General features: G+C 49.1%; 2 protein-coding genes across 4 annotated transcripts in view; both read right to left on the bottom strand.

The window, feature by feature from the left end:
- The window catches only part of BNIPL (BCL2 interacting protein like), a 29,237-nt gene extending 26,533 nt beyond the window's left edge, over nucleotides 1-2,704 (bottom strand). The window contains exon 1 of the mRNA XM_083416746.1: nucleotides 2,543-2,704. Within this exon, the coding sequence (XP_083272872.1) occupies nucleotides 2,543-2,586 (44 nt within the window). The 5' untranslated portion in view covers nucleotides 2,587-2,704. The remainder of the gene's footprint in view (nucleotides 1-2,542) is intronic.
- Nucleotides 2,705-6,402: 3,698 nt separating this feature from the next.
- Nucleotides 6,403-15,686, bottom strand: part of PRUNE1 (prune exopolyphosphatase 1) — a gene marked incomplete at its 5' end in the record, with an annotated part of 112,472 nt that continues 103,188 nt past the window's right edge. For all 3 annotated transcript variants that reach the window (XM_083416628.1, XM_083416630.1, XM_083416629.1), the window contains one exon: nucleotides 6,403-7,840. In XM_083416628.1, coding sequence (XP_083272754.1) covers nucleotides 7,364-7,840 — 477 coding nt within the window. In that variant the 3' untranslated portion in view covers nucleotides 6,403-7,363. The remainder of the gene's footprint in view (nucleotides 7,841-15,686) is intronic.

Genomic DNA, 15,686 nt, shown 5'->3' with positions numbered 1-15,686 from the left:
GGGTCCCTTTACCTTTACCTTTAAGGGACCCCAGGGGGTCATCCAGTCACACCCCCTGCAATGCAGGCATCTCAACTACAGCATCCATGACAGACGGCCATCAAACCTCTGCTTAAAAACCTCCAAGGAAGAAGAGCCCACAACCTTCCAAAAGAGCCCATTCCACTATCTTACAGCTCTTGCTGCCAGAAAGTCCTTTCTGATGTTGAGTCGGAATCTCCTTCCTTGTGACTTGAAGCCATGGGTTCGAGTCCTCCCCTCCGGAGCAGGAGAAAACAAGCTTGTTCCTTCTTCCATGTGACAGCCTTTCAGATATTTGAACATGGCTCTCATATCTCCTCTTTCCCAGGCTAGGCATGCCCAGCTCCTTCAACCATTCCTCATCAGGCTTCTTGGTTTCCAGACCCTTCATCATCTTGGTCACCCTCCTCTGCACACCTTCCAACTTGTCAACATCCTTCTTAAATTGTGGTGCCCAGAACTGGACACAGTATTCCAGGTGTGCTCTGACCAAGGCAAAATAGAGTGAGACTATTGCTTCCCTTGATCTGGATTATAGACTTCTGTTGATGCAGCCTAGAATAGCATTAGCCTTTTTTGCTGCTTCATCACACGGTTGAGCTTGCGGTCAGCTAAAACCACATCACAGCAAAAAGGGAGTCTCATGACACCTGAAAGACTCACCATTGTATTATGGAAGGGGCGGAGAACCTTCTTCAGGCCTGAGGGCCGCAATCCCTTTTGAGGAACCTCCCAGAGGCCAAATGTCAGTCATGGGTGGGGCCTGAGGCAATAGTGGGCGGAGCACTGGAAGTGAATTTTACTTTAGTATACAGTTATACCTCGGGTTAAATATGCTTTGGGATGAATATTTTTGGGTTGCACTCCGTGGCGACCCGGAAGCAATGGAGCGCATTACTTCCGGGTTTCGCCATTCGCGCATGCGCAGAGGCTCAAAATGGCGTCACGCGAATGCACAGAAGCGGCGAATCGTGACCTGCGCATGCAGAAACGCGGGTTGCGTTCGCTTCAGGATGCAAACGGGCTCCGGAACGGATCCCGTTCGCATCCAGAGGTACCACTGTAATAATCTAATTTCTACACAACAATAATTAAAAGCTCAGAAAGTTGAAACGGAAATAGGCCCAAAACAGAACTCGCATCAACTTTCCAAACATCTGGGTAGGCTTGTCTAAACAGCAATGTTTTTAGCAGGGCTGGGCGATATATCGATATATCATCCAAAATCAGCTTGAAGTCCACATCGTGACATCGGTTTCATAATTTTTGACCTGGCAATATATTGCAAATCGTGATGTGTGCCTCTTATGGAAAAATGGGGGGGAACCAGATTATCGCCCAGCCTGGTTTTTAGCAGGCCCCCAAAAGACTACAGTGAAGACGCTTGATATCAATAGGCAGGGAGTTCCACAGTTGACACTCTAAACAATCAAATCTTGCAAATGCAGAACAAGAATTATGTAGCGGTGCCAGTTCCACCGATCGAATTGGCCCAGGGAGCGTTTATGGGGTAAGGCAATTTTGTAGGTAAACGGGTCCCAATTTGTTAAGGGCTTTGTATATTAATAGTGACACCTTTGAACTTCTCTCCCTGTTTCATCCTCACAAAACAACCCCAAGAGGTCGGTTAGGCTGAGAAGCCGCAACATGACCCAAGGAAGCCCCACGTCCTTCATGGCCGAGCGAGGATTCGAACTCTGGCCTCCCAGACTGACTCTCTGTCAACACTACGACGTGGGTGTTGGCCCCCAAGACACTTTGGACGGGTCCCGAATGTCGGGTGTGGAACATTTTATATTCATGGCATCCCAAATTCTGCAGAGCCAGGATTTGACAGGATGATTAACCCTCTAAGGTGTGGAGCACGAAACAGGGACTGAGGACTCCTTCCTGTAACCTGCAGAGCAGTGTATTATTATTATTTGGCAGGTTATCCAAGCCTTCTCTTCTCGGTCGCGGTTATAAACCGCCCTGAGATCTTGCGACAAAGGACGGTGTATATATAAATCCAGTAAATAATAATAATAAATAAATAGAATAATACAGGCTTATTGTGAACCTGCCTTGGCAATGTCTCCAAGAACCCCTGAGATTTGGAAACTGAACAGGAAAGGGCATAAAAACATAGGAAGCCAGTTTTTACCTGGTCAGAGCCACTTAGCTCACTGTTGTCTACTACACGGACCGGCAGCATCTCTCCCGGGGACATTCCCAAATCTACCCGGAACCTTCTGCATGCAAGGCAGGCTTCCTTGCCCACTGAGTGACGCCCCATCCCTTAAAAACAATGCCAAGCTTTCAGCTGTTCAGGTTTTGAGGAAATAACTGTATCAATAGGGGCACAGGAGGATCAAGGCCAGTATCACCCGCACGGGTCAGCAGCAACCCCCCAAGATTTTGGAAAGGAGTTTTTTTCGCCTAGCCCTACCTGGAAATGCCAGAAATTAGACCAGGAGCCTTCTGCACTCAAAGCAGGCTGTCTGCCTCTGAGATCCCCTTGCAAATCACCTTTCGGACTCACCTTTCGGAAGGCAGAGCCGCCTCATCGCCAACGTAAGAACCCATCCAGCCCACCGCAAGGACTAATTCGGGCCTCGCCTGCTCCTAAGAGGAGGTCAAAGACACAAAACAGCAACGCTGGGGTGTTCCAAGATGCCGGCAAACAGCCTGGACTCATCCCAAACTGGTTTTTCAGCACGATTCAGAAATGGGCGGCTGGGTCCTAATGCCGTTGCAAGAGGTAAAAAAAAATATTAAAGTAAGATTTAGGGATGGGGAGAAATAAGGACGGGGAAGGGGAAGAAATGGAGGCAGTAAGAGATTTTACTTTCTTGGGCTCCATGATCTCTGCAGATGGTGACAGCAGCCACAAAATTAAAAGACACCTGCTTCTTGGGAGAAAAGCAATGACAAACCTAGACAGCATCTTAAAAAGCAGAGACATCACCTTGCCGACAAAGGTCCGTATAATTAAAGCTCTGGTTTTCCCAGTCGTGATGTATGGAAGTGAGAGCTGGACCATAAAGAAGGCTGATCGCCGAAGAATGGATGCTTTTGAATTGTGGTGCTGGAGGAGACTCTTGAGAGTCCCATAGACTGCAAGAAGATCAAACCTCTCCATTCTGAAGGAAATCAGCCCTGAGTGCTCACTGGAAGGACAGATCCTGAAGCGGAGACTCCAATACTTTGGCCACCTCATGAGAAGAGAAGACTCCCTGGAAAAGACCCTGATGCTGGGAAAGATGGAGGGCGCAAGGAGAAGGGAGGACGAGATGGTGGGACAGTGCTCTCGAAGCTACCAGCATGAGTTTGTCCAAACTGTGGGAGGCAGTGGAAGACAGGAGGGCCTGGCGTGCTCTGGTCCAGGGGGTCACCAAGAGTCGGACACGACTAAACGACTAAACAACCAAAAAGGGATTGGGAGAAATAAGGACATATGAGCCGTGCTGGTGGTCAAGTAGCCTATCTAGATCAGTTTCCTGTTATCACAGTGACCAAAGGCAATCTGGGTAGACTGCCTCGGGGGCTGGAGGCTCTCTAAGTCCCTGTAACTTCACTTCTCATCGAATCATGGAGGGCCAGGCACTGAGGTCCCGCTCTGAGGGCCTATTGGCAGTTCCCTCACTAGGTGCTTTAGCTAAGATTCCTGCATTGCAGGGGGTTGGTCTAGATGACCGTCAGGGTCCCTTCCAACTCTACGATTCTATCATTCTATGAAAACTAAAGGGAACAAGGCAGAGGGCCTTCTCGGTGGTGGCACCCGCCCTGTGGAACGCCCTCCCGCCAGATGTCAAAGAGATAAACAACTATCTGACTTTTAGAAGATATCTGAAGGCAGCTCTGTATCAAGGAGTTTTTAATGTTTTTTTTTTAAAAAAAATATTTTTACTTATACTTTTCAAGTTTATACATTTCATTAGTTTTACAATCAATTTAACATTTCAGACTTTGACTTCCTTCCCCCCCTTTCTGCGGCTCCTTAAATTCATTTTTTTAATACCTTCCACCTATCCAAATTCATTTAATTTGCTCATTTAATTATCTACTTTTAAGCATATAAAAAGGTAAAGGTACCCCTGCCCATACGGGCCAGTCTTGACAGACTCTAGGGTTGTGCACCCATCTCACTCAAGAGGCCAAGGGCCAGCGCTGTCCGAAGACACTTCTGGGTCACGTGGCCAGTGTGACATCGCTGCTCTGGCGAGCCAGAGCCGCACACGGAAACGCCGTTTACCTTCCCGCTAGTAAGCGGTCCCTATTTATCTACTTGCACTTGACGTGCTTTGAAACTGCTAGGTTGGCAGGCGCTGGGACCGAACAGCGGGAGCGCACCCCGCCACGGGGATTCGAACCGCCGACCTTTCGATCGGCAAGCCCTAGGTGCTGAGGCTTTAACCCACAGCGCCACCCGCGTCTTTTAAGCATATACTCTTATGAAACTGCAGGTCATTGCAATAATCCTGCGAATGTTTTTATCCATTTGCAATTTATCTGTAAATATTCGGTAAACCATTTCCATTCTTTTATTAAAAAGTTTATCTTTATTTCTTATTCTTCCAGTAAGTTTCGCCAATTAAAGTTTTGCCTTTTGTCGTGTTTTTATATTTTGCTGGAAGCGAACCAGAGTGGCTGGGATACAAAGAATAAAATTATTATTATGGCGGTGATTAAGGACCAGGCCAGTGACCGCTCCAGCAAAAGCATTCTGCTCTCAAAGCCACCAAACGCCCTTAAGAAACCTGGGAACCAAGTTGAACCGAACAGCAAATAAAAATTGACATCTGAAAACCTTTTCTGTTCTCTTCCTCATCAGTAAGTGAAACAGCTGTAGACTTTCCAGCCCTGCACCATCTTTTCTGGCCAATTTTTCAGGCTTGTTATTGGGGCTTCTGATATTATTTGCCACGAAATCTAGGAATGTAGCCTCCATAGGAAGCCGCAGTCTACCTGGGACACCAGACATGGGTCTCTACATTCTCCCGTTTTGCACTTAGCCCTGCCCTCTAGTGTTGGCTAGTGGAGTAGCAGCACTGTCAAGTTTTAAAAGCCCTTTTCTGTCAGTAAATGACCCTCTTCTTCGGCAACCTTGTGAAATGTGTATTTTTATGACTGACATCCCGCACATGTTCATGTCTCGGGGTGCTGGTAACTGCATACCCCCATCGAAAGGAATGCAGCCCAGATAGGCAGTGTCCATAAAAAGGTAAAGGGACCCCTGACCGTTAGGTCCAGTCGTGCCCGACTCTGGGGTTGTAGCGCTCATCTCGCTTTATTGGTGGAGGGAGCCGGCGTACAGCTTCCGGGTCATGTTGCCAGCATGACTAAGCCGCTTCTGGCGAACCAGAGCAGCGCACAGAAACGCCGTTTACCTTCCCGCCGGAGTGGTACCTATTTATCTACTTGCACTTTGACGTGCTTTCGAACTGCTAGGTTGGCAGGAGCAGGGACCGAGCAACGGGAGCTCACCCCGTCGCGGGGATTCGAACCGCCGACCTTCTGATCGGCAAGCCCTAGGCTCTGTGGTTTAACCCACAGCGCCACCCGTGTCCCTTAGGTGGTGTCCATACTCAGATCCAATTTACACCCAGAGTTCTCAATCCTGCGCATGTTATGCTCCGTCACGGATCGGGGCGGAAATCTCCTCCTGGGACAAAAACTTTAGTTTTCCTGCATTCCCTGGGAGGAATCCTGAACCTTCGCCACTGCCTGCACAAGCGGTTAGGAATTCAACAGGTGCAGCTGCCCTCAGCCCTGCATTTCACAGCCAAGAGGGGGAAAAGGGTGGTTTTTTTTCTTTCTTCGTTCCATTTGTGAACCTGGCCTTTCCTTCCAAGGAACTCGAAGTGGCGTGCATTTTTTTCCCCGGCACCCCCTACCTGTTTCATCCTCACAACAGCCTTGCGAGGTAGCTCAGGCTGAGAGACAGCAGCTGGCCCAAAATCACCCCGGCAAGGGCTTCGTGGCTGGGTGGAGATTTTCGAACCCGGATCTCGCTGGTCACCATCCAACGCTCACCCACCCTGGTTCTCAATATCTGATGGATTGATCATGGTGAGGGAGGGGGGATGTTTGATCAGCAGAGAATGGTGGGTGGGTGTGGGCGGGGCCAAACCAAGTGGTGGGTGGAGCCAGAGCCAAAAGTGGGAGGGGCATCCTTTTCTCCCTCCCTCTCTCCGCCATCAGCTTTTCTGTCTTCTGCCCCTCTGGTTGGTCTCTCTGCATTCTGACTAATGGGTATATTGAGGATGGATATATAGATTTTTTTAAAAAAATAGGTGTTTTTTAAAACCTCAGTATTCCTAGATATCTGATCTGCCAGGAGCTGGCACAGAAATAAAAGACCCGATATATTATAAAATAGAATGTATATTTGAGGGCAGGTTCTTTGTTTTTGCCTTTATTCATTAGAAAGTGTATTAAATCCATTTCAAACACACTCCACAACAGCATGCTAGAGACACACAGAGGCGGCTGAAGTCTTTGGCCCGCGTTGAAGCTCTCCCCAGACCCAAAATCTTGCAAAAAGTGATGGTTCAGCTTCGTCTGCAGCGGTTGCCCCGGTGTGGAGCTAAAAGTCTCGCCGTACTTTCCCCTCTGGCCTGGTCCAACAGGTCTGGAAGGTTTCCCACAAAAGCCTGCCTGACCTGTTGGGACAGGAGGAGACAAATAGTGTGTGTGTGTGTGTGTGTATGTCGCACAGATCTCAATGCCTTTCTCCAATCCCTATTGAGACAATGGCCTATCTCTGGATCAACAGCTCACTGGACCGTTCTCTTTCCCGTTTCAATGAGCCTTGAGCTCCGTGGATCAAAACCTCTTGCTCTTAACGGCCAATGGAACTGGGGAGCAAACAGTAGAGGCGAAACGTTTCCAAAAGCCAGACCTGTCCTGGGACCCCCGTCGATAGAGGTCTCCCCGCGATCTAGAAAATTATACCTGCCATTGCTGTATATTGTTTTAAATGTCTGCTTTGCTTTTGGGAGTGCAGTCCCATTATTATGTGTTTTGCAAGCTGGTCTCCGACCATAATAATGAATTATTATTATTATTACCTGCGGGCAGCTGCTCTGTGCATATTTGTCTCTAGCCTTTGCCATTAGTGGAGACCCCGCGCTCAAGGTCTGTCTCCCCGAGCCGCGGAAACGCTTTCTCCAACCATCTCCCCGCCCAAAATCCTTTCCCTGCTGCCTCCCGTTTCTCCGCGTGCGGGAGCACGTGGCAGAGAACAGAGCCGCGCATTGGATTCCCCCACGTCCGTCCGTGCGTCCGTTCGCACACACAAACACATTCACACACCCCTGCTAGAGAACTTCCCCGGGTTCAAAAAGGAGTCCGTCTAGCATCACTTCTTCCCCGACTCGTCATCCGCGGAGGAGCGAGCCTCGGCGATGCGGCTGAACTTTTCGAAGACGGCCTCGGCCGACAGTTTGGGGAGCCCCCGGTCGAGGGGGCACTCGTCCACCAGGCTGTTCATGGGCGTGGGGGGCAGCGGGGCGTCGTCGTCCGCGGCCAGGTCATCCCCCAGGCGGTGTGGTTTCGCGGGGTCCTTCCTGAGGCCGCCGGCCCCCCGCTCTCGCTCGCAGGGTTCGGCGCCTCGGGGCTCCGACCTCGTCTTGCCGCACTGGACTGTGGCCTCGGGCTGCATGGCGGCGGGGGCCGGCCGGTCCCACTCCCGCAGGAAATCTCGCACGACGGGGAGGACTTTCTTGCGGGAGGCGGTGGTGTTGCCCTGGTGGTAGGCTCGGACGGTGGCGTACGGGCTCTCAAGGGGAGACAGGCTCAGGGGAGGGCTGCTGGAGGTTTCCAGAGCTCGGCAGACCTGGGGAAACAGAAACACAACAGGCCCAATGGTTACAGAAGATACGTTCAACACTGCAATACAGTGATACCTCGGTTTAAGTACTTAATTCGTTCCTGAGGTCTGTTCTTAACCTGAAACTGTTCTTAACCTGAAGCACCACTTTAGCTAATGGGGCCTCCTGCTGCTGCCGCGCTGCCAGAGCACGATTTCGGTTCTCATCCTGAAGCAAAGTTCTTAATCTGAAGCACTATTTCTGGGTTAGCGGAGTCTGTAACCTGAAGCGTATGCAACCTGAGGTACCACTGTAATAGCTTTGACTCCGTGCTAGCGTTCGAGTGACAAAGGAAGTAAAAGGAGGCGGATAACATTTAAGGATTTATTATGTTTCTCGCTTCTTGGGAGTGTCTGCACATATGTGTGTTTCTGTATGGAATGTTTGGGAGGAAATAAGACAGTAAATAACAAATAACACATTAAATATTGATGTACGTAATTTTTATTTCTTAATTATATTTAGTGGTAGAATGGCTGTATTGTTTTTTGTAACATAAAATCATTCAAGAAAAATTATTTTTTTAAAAAAAAAGAAAAGAAAAGCAATGACAAACCAAGACAGCATCTTAAAAAGCAGAGACATCACCTTGCCAACAAAGGTCTGTCTAGTTCAAGCTCTGGTTTTCCCAGTAGTGATGTATGGAAGTGAGAGCTGGACCGTAAAGAAGGCTGATCGCCGAAGAAGGGATGCTTTTGAATTGTGGTGCTGGAGGAGACTCTTGAGAGTCCCATGGACTGCAAGAAGATCCAACCTCTCCATTCTGAAGGAAACCAGCCCTGAGTGCTCGCCGGAAGGGCAGATCCTGAAGCTGAGGCTCGCGGCGCACGGAAACCAGGCAGAGGGCCTTCTCGGTAGTGGCGCCCTCCCTGTGGAACGCCCTCCCACCAGATGTCAAAGAGAACAACAACTACCAGACTTTTAGAAGACATCTGAAGGCGGCCCTGTTTAGGGAGGCTTTTAATGTTTGATGTAGTACAGTATTTTAATATTTTTTGGGGAAGCCACCCAGAGTGGCTGGGGAAACCCAGCCAGATGGGCGGGGTATAAATAATAAATTATTATTATTATTATTATAAACGACGTTTACCTTCCCACCAGAGCGGTACCTATTTATCTACTTGCACTTTGACGTGTTTTCAAACTGCTAGGTGGGCAGGAACAGGGACCGAGCAACGGGAGCTCACTCCGTCGCGGGGATTTGAACCGCCGACCTTCTGATCGGCAAGTCCTAGGCTCTGTGGTTTAACCCACAGCGCCACCCACGTCCCTTAAAAAAGGTGTAGTCATAGATATATCAGTGAATCCAAATCTGAATTGTCAAATTGTGTTATTACTGTTATCATGTTTTTTGTTGTATGTGTCTTTTGCGGTTGATGTTTGTATCGAAAAATTGATTAAATAATTTTTTTAAAAAAGCAAGGCGGAGGGCTGAAAACCTCTTTCCACAAAGGGTTTTCCCGCTGCAAAAAGAGGGTTTGTTTTTCAGCCCTCTGTCTTGCTTTCTGGGCTTTGGGAAACTCCCAAACAGATTCCTGACAGCCCCGCGAGAGTTTCCAACACTTTGGTAAGTGAGGCTCTCCTGCTCCCTTTCTATGTATTTATTTTTCATCGCTGTCCGTACAGCGGCAATTGTGCATGTGAAATTACTTGTGTTCCTACTGTACTTATTCAAACCTCGCATCCGCCCCCCCAAGACCAAAACTCAGGAAGGCCTGCGCAAATTAGAACCACGCAGATGAACTACAGAAAGCTGAAAAACAATGGTTCAAAAGTACCGTATTTTTTGCTCTATAAGACTCACTTTTCCCTCCTAAAAAGTAAGGGGAAATGTGTGTGCGTCTTATGGAGCGAATGCAGGCTGCGCAGCTATCCCAGAAGCCAGAACAGCAAGAGGGATTGCTGCTTTCACTGCGCAGCTATCCCTCTTGCTGCTCTGGCTCCTTGGATTCAGAATATTTTTTTTCTTGTTTTCCTCCTCCAAAAACTAGGTGCGTCTTGTGGTCTGGTGCGTCTTATAGAGCGAAAAATACGGTAATTAAGCCCTCGCAGAATTACGTGGCAATAGATTTTTTAAAAACCAAATCAGTTAACACAGAGATCGCAAAACGGCTGCTCTGTATGCCTTTCGCTGTTTGGATATTGCTTTGCCCTTACGCTTTTGCGAGAGGGCTTTCATAAACCCGATAGTCAATACTGGAAATAAATGTGTGCAACCTGGGGTCCCACGACAGGAGAAAGGGGTATGAAAAGGTTAAGGAAATAAAGCGAAGCAAGAAATAGAAAGAGCCTTAGCTCGGCTGCAGTGCAGAAGGCCATCTGCAGCGGCGCCTCCGGGCAAGGCTGCGAAAGAGGAACGCCAGACCAAAGTCCACCTCGTGGCCCCCGTCTGCGGGACAGAGGGGGCTTTCCTCCTACCCGTCAGCCGCATCCTGAGACCCCAACCACTCACCTTGATCAGAGAGGCGAAGGATGGGCATAGAAGGGGTGGCAGAGGCGAGAGAAATCGTCCTAAGCTGGGCGCTCGCTCTCTCGCACCGCTGGCGTGGAAGTTTCCCAGGCTGTTGATAAGAGCCTCTTATTTTAGGTCTTTCTTACAGCCCCTTTTGGAAATGCGGAAGTCAGCTGAGGACAGCAGCCCCCGGACGGCGGTGACTCACTTGTGGGCTGTCCGCGACGTCAGGCAAACCCAGAAACGGCGGCCACAGGATCTGAGCCTGCCGTCGCGATGCCAGATTAGCCTTCCCCAATAAAAGGCAGAGGAGAGGGTGGGGTGGGGGGTTAAGAACAGTCCAAAAATATGCCTCCACAAAGAGGAGCCCCCCCCATCCGATTCTCTAGGACAGCAAGGTCAACTCGGAGCGGTCAAAAGCCTTTTTTGGGCGCTTCGACGCAGGGATAGCTCGGATTTTCTGGGCCGAGGGCCGCTTCTGTCCTTCGCGGACCCTCCGGGGGCCACGTGGCAGCAGACAGTGGCTACATGACGCCACACACACGATGCACAGCACATGTGTACAACGGAGATCAGAGAATTGTGGCGTTGGAAGGGACCCGGAGGGTCATCCAGACCAACCCCCCTGCTGTAGAGGGAACTTTCTCTCTCCAAAGAGCTCAAGGTGGTCCACGTGGTTCTTCCCCTCCTCCTTTAATCCCCACAGCAATAACAACAACCCTGTGAGGTAGGTTAGGCAGAGAGAAGACAGCAACTCGGCCAAGGTCAGAACCAAGGAGCTTCACAGCTGAGTGGGGATTCAAACCCGGGTCTGTTCCGAGTTCTAATTCAGCACTCTCATCACTGCGCCACGCTGTATCCCGCACAGCAGAGCAGCGGTTGCAAATGCTTCCGCATAAACTAGCATGGCACTTCTTAACAACAGCCCTGCAGGGTTGCACGTTTCGAAGTTGCAATTGCTTTGGAAGGGAGGGAGGTTTAACAGAATTTACACGGGTCCCAGAGAACCAAAGTTTAGCTGGATGAAGGTCCAGGGTTCAAGGAGAATCCACGCCAGATCAGGCCCCAAAGGCCCATCCTAGACCAGGATCCTTTTATTGCAGCAGCCATCTACACCAGTACTGTCTGCTCTGACCGACAGCATCTCTCCTGGGTTTCAGGCAGGAGACACCGTATATTTTGCTCTATAAGACTCACTTTTTCATTCCTAAAAAGTAAGGGGAAATGTGTGTGCATCTTATGGAGCGAATGCAGGCTGCGCAGCTATCACAGAAGCCAGAACAGCAAGAGGGATTGCTGCTTTCACTGCGCAGCGATTCCTCTTGCTGTTCTGGCTTCTGAGATTCAGACTATTTTTTTTCTTGTTTCCTCCTCCAAAAACTAGGTGCGTCTTGGCGTCTGGTGCAAAAAATAGGGTAGTTGCCAGCCCTACATGTGGATGCTGTCGGATACTGGACCAGGGACTTCCTGCGTGCAAAACGAGCGCTATGCCACAGAGCTACAGCTCTCCCCCTAAAACTAAAATTATAAGATTCTAGTCCTCAGGGTTCTGAATGCTGATCTGAAGAGCAATGCAGGAAGCTGCTTCCTGCGGACTCAGATCACGGTCCCAGTGGCTCCTCGGGGTTTCAGGCATGTATTTTGCTGCCCATGGTGGAGATCCTGGGGACTGAACCTGGGGGACCTTCCCTTAGGCTCCCCCAAATTCCACCCATCTCTTTTGCCTGAGCCCTACAAATGCCGCAACCTTGACTCTGTGAGGCTCGTTTGACAACCACAAGAAATTGAGCCTTTGGGGTCATCATCAGGCCGGCTCTGTGGAACTCTCTGCCACTGGAGATCCCGCAGGACAACTTTAAAACACCTGCTGAAAACTTTTCTATTCCAACAGGAGTACATCCTTCCACAAGGTTTAATTCATGTCCATTTTTAACTTTCTAATGGATTTATAGTATGGTTTTATTGCTTTAAACTGCTTTGACATGTACATTTGTTTATGATATGGAGGTAGAAAAGCAATTTTTAAAAATAATGATGGAGTAGGGAGAGGTAAGTAAAGGGACCCCTGACCATTAGGTCCAGTCGCGGACGACTCTGGGGTTGCGGCGCTCATCTCGCTTTATTGGCCAAGGGAGCCGGCGTACAGCTTCCGGGTCATGTGGCCAGAATGATGAAGCCGCTTCTGGCGAACCAGAGCAGCGCACGGAAACAGTGTTTACCTTCCCACCAGAGTGGTACCTATTTATCTACTTGCACTTTGACGTGCTTTCGAACTGCTAGGTTGGCAGGAGCTGGGACCGAGCAATGGGAGCTCACTCCGTCGCGGGGATTCGAACCGCCGACCTTCCGATCGACAAGTCCTAGGCTCTGTGGTTTAACCCATAGCGCCACCCACGTTCCGTAGGGAGAGGAGCCCCCCTAAAAAAAAAAACAACCACCAAACCAGTGGGCAGCATCAAAGCTACAGCCAGCCTTGCAACCTGCCCAGGCCTTTCTTTGCCAGAGGCGAAAGCTGTGAGGACTTCCCATTGAAAAAGAAAGAAAGAAAAACCACCCAAAGAAATGCCCTCATTTGTATTCAACGAGGAAGGGCAGAGAGGGAGGAAAAAGGCGATTTTTACAGCTGCCTTGTCAAGGACGGAGGCTAGGGCAATTAGCCGCTTTGTGAACCATGTCCCTCGCTTGTTATGCGTCCATTAACTTCTCCCACTTCCTAATAAACTCCTTCCACGGAGCGGCATGCAGAGGAAGAACCGCAAAAGATATCAAGTTAAGGATAATGGTTTGGGGCCTCTTTCTTTTGCAATAAAAAATTTAAGGTCTTCTATATCTATAATAAATGTTATTTAAATGTACCAACAAAGCGCATACATAGATGTGTGGACCACATGTCTGGAGCAGCACAGGAAGACTGTCCTGAAACCATTTTGACTCCCAAACTGACCGAATGTTTTCTCTGCAAGGAGGGAGGGCAAGAATTGGGTAATCACCCAAAGGAATGGGCAAACTACCAGGAAAGGCAATCAGGTAAGGCATTATCAGATAACCCGGCAGACAGGAAAAACAACAACATTCAAATTTCTGTTGTAGACCACCTTTTCTGTGATATATATATATGATGTTTGGGGCGGGTGTCTTGGGTTACACCCCTTCTGGGATGTATGTTGTATGGAGACCTTGAGCTCCAGGGCGGGCAATTTAAATGTCTATATAAGGGCAGGTACACCTTGGAGACTCTTGAGAGTCCCATGGACTGCAAGAAGATCCAACCTCTCCATTCTGAAGGAAATCAGCCCTGAGTGCTCACTGGAAGGACAGATCCTGAAGCTGAGGCTCCAAGACTTTGGCCACTTCATGAGAAGAGAAGACTCCCTGGAAAAGACCCTGATGTTGGGAAAGATGGAGGGCACAAGGAGAAGGGGACGACAGAGGATGAGATGGTGGGACAGTGTTCTCGAAGAGACCAGTGTGAGGGAGGCAGTGGAAGACAGGAGTGCCTGGCGCGCTCTGGTCCAGGGGGTTACGAAGAGGCAGACACAACTAAACAACAACAACAACACCTTGGTTCTGGGTTCCTCCTCTCTCCTTTGTGTGGGGAGTGAGGACCCTGTTGCAACAGATCAATAAAGATCAGGCTTACTAGCTGCTTTGCTTCTCGATGTTCTCTGGTTGGCCTCTGTTATTTTCTCCTACCAATAGGGAACCTACGTAAGGACTCTATATGGGCTCTTGGATACCCCATAAGGGAAAAAAGGGCAAATTTTTGTTTACAACATGGGAAACCAACAAGCAGAATTTGAGCTCAAGAGGAGCTCTCTCCTCCTGCGCTTGCCAGAGACTGGGATTCAGAAGCATCGCTGCCTGCAGCTTTTGAAGGCAGAGCACAGCCATCATGCCTAGCAGCCATCGCTAGGCCCCTCCTCCGCCATAAATTTGCCCTGTCCTCTTTCAAAGCCACCCAGGTTTCAAAGCCATCTTGTGGGAGGGAGTTCCGCAGGTCAACTCAGTGCTTCGCGAAGAAGGAATTCCGTCGATCTGTCCCGAATCTTCCAACACTCAGCTTCACCCTTCAACAAACCTCCATCGTGCCCCCGTGAGTGTTTTGGCCCCGTGAGTGTTTATATCTGTTGCTCCGCCCAGTTTTGCCCCTGGCCCCGCCCACCACCAGCACACGGTCCCCGGAAGGCGCTGTCTCCGAAGAGGCCTCGCCCCTCGGAAGGGCTGGTTGTTGTTTTTCAAACACCCCGGAGGGAATCTCTCTTGCAAGACAATGCTACGGCGGATGGGCTCTGGGCAGCTTAAAAGACGAACAAGTTTGTTGCAGCGGAAGCTTCCGAAACACAAACGCCTGTCCTCGGCAGGCAGGGAAATTTCGCAGGCAAGCGAAAAGCGGCCGCGGTTCGGAGCGAAAGGACTTCGGGGGACGGCTGGCTTGGAAGGTGAAATAAATTGGATTCCACCGGTCTGGGCACAAATAGAGACAAGGGTTTCCTCTCCCACTGCCTCCACTGGCTATGTTATCGCAAACCATCACTGAACTTTTATTCTTGCAACTGAAACATTGCAGAGGGTTTGTTTCGCTTTTGGTTGCTTTTTGAGCATATTATTCACCATTTCTGATGCTTCTCTAGCCGGCTGCGGGTGTGGGTGTGTTTGGCTTTCTCCCCCAACCCCAAATGATTGCATTCCCTCACATGCAGATTGAATTAACCAGTTGCTTAACTAGAACTGATATGATTACTCAGCCAAGGGTTCTTTTTTTCAAGCAAGAGACAGCCCCCGAAACACTTCTCCAAATTTAAATAAATAATTTTTTTCCATAAAATTTATATACCGCTTGGTGTGGGGGGAGGGGTTGGGTGGGACACACCACTAAGCGATTTGCAAAAAGGATAAAACAATGAAATTATCAGTAAAGAGACAGTTAAAAACTGGCATTTGAAGCCTTCAGAAATTAGCGCTGGGCTGAAAATGAGATTTTAACGCGTTTTGATGTTCTACGTGTCTGGAGAGGCTTGCTTAAACTTTGACCCTTTGGGGGGGAAACTAAGCCAACTGGAAAGCATGATTTTAATAATAATAATAATAATAATAATAATAATAGGAGAGAATGAGATTTTCCTAGGTTCTTACCACACTGCCAAATTTTCCAGTTTGAAATACAGGTTGCAGTTTCGTAAACATTCGAGGCACTTTGGAAAAAATGAAGCCCTCTGAAAATGCTGAGGACTGGGGGCTTGATCTTTAAAAAATAATAATAATAAGGGAGTGGTATAGTCTCCTAGATTTTTACCATGCTGCCATATATTTTTGTATTGAAATACAGGTTGCAGGTTTGTAAACATCCGTGTAATAATAAC

This window comes from Podarcis tiliguerta (assembly GCF_965153285.1).
Source record: "Podarcis tiliguerta genome assembly, chromosome: 16".
Classification (NCBI taxonomy): domain Eukaryota; kingdom Metazoa; phylum Chordata; class Lepidosauria; order Squamata; family Lacertidae; genus Podarcis; species Podarcis tiliguerta.
The sequence above is the reverse complement of the archived record's forward strand: the minus strand, read 5'-3'. Positions and strand labels throughout refer to the sequence as shown.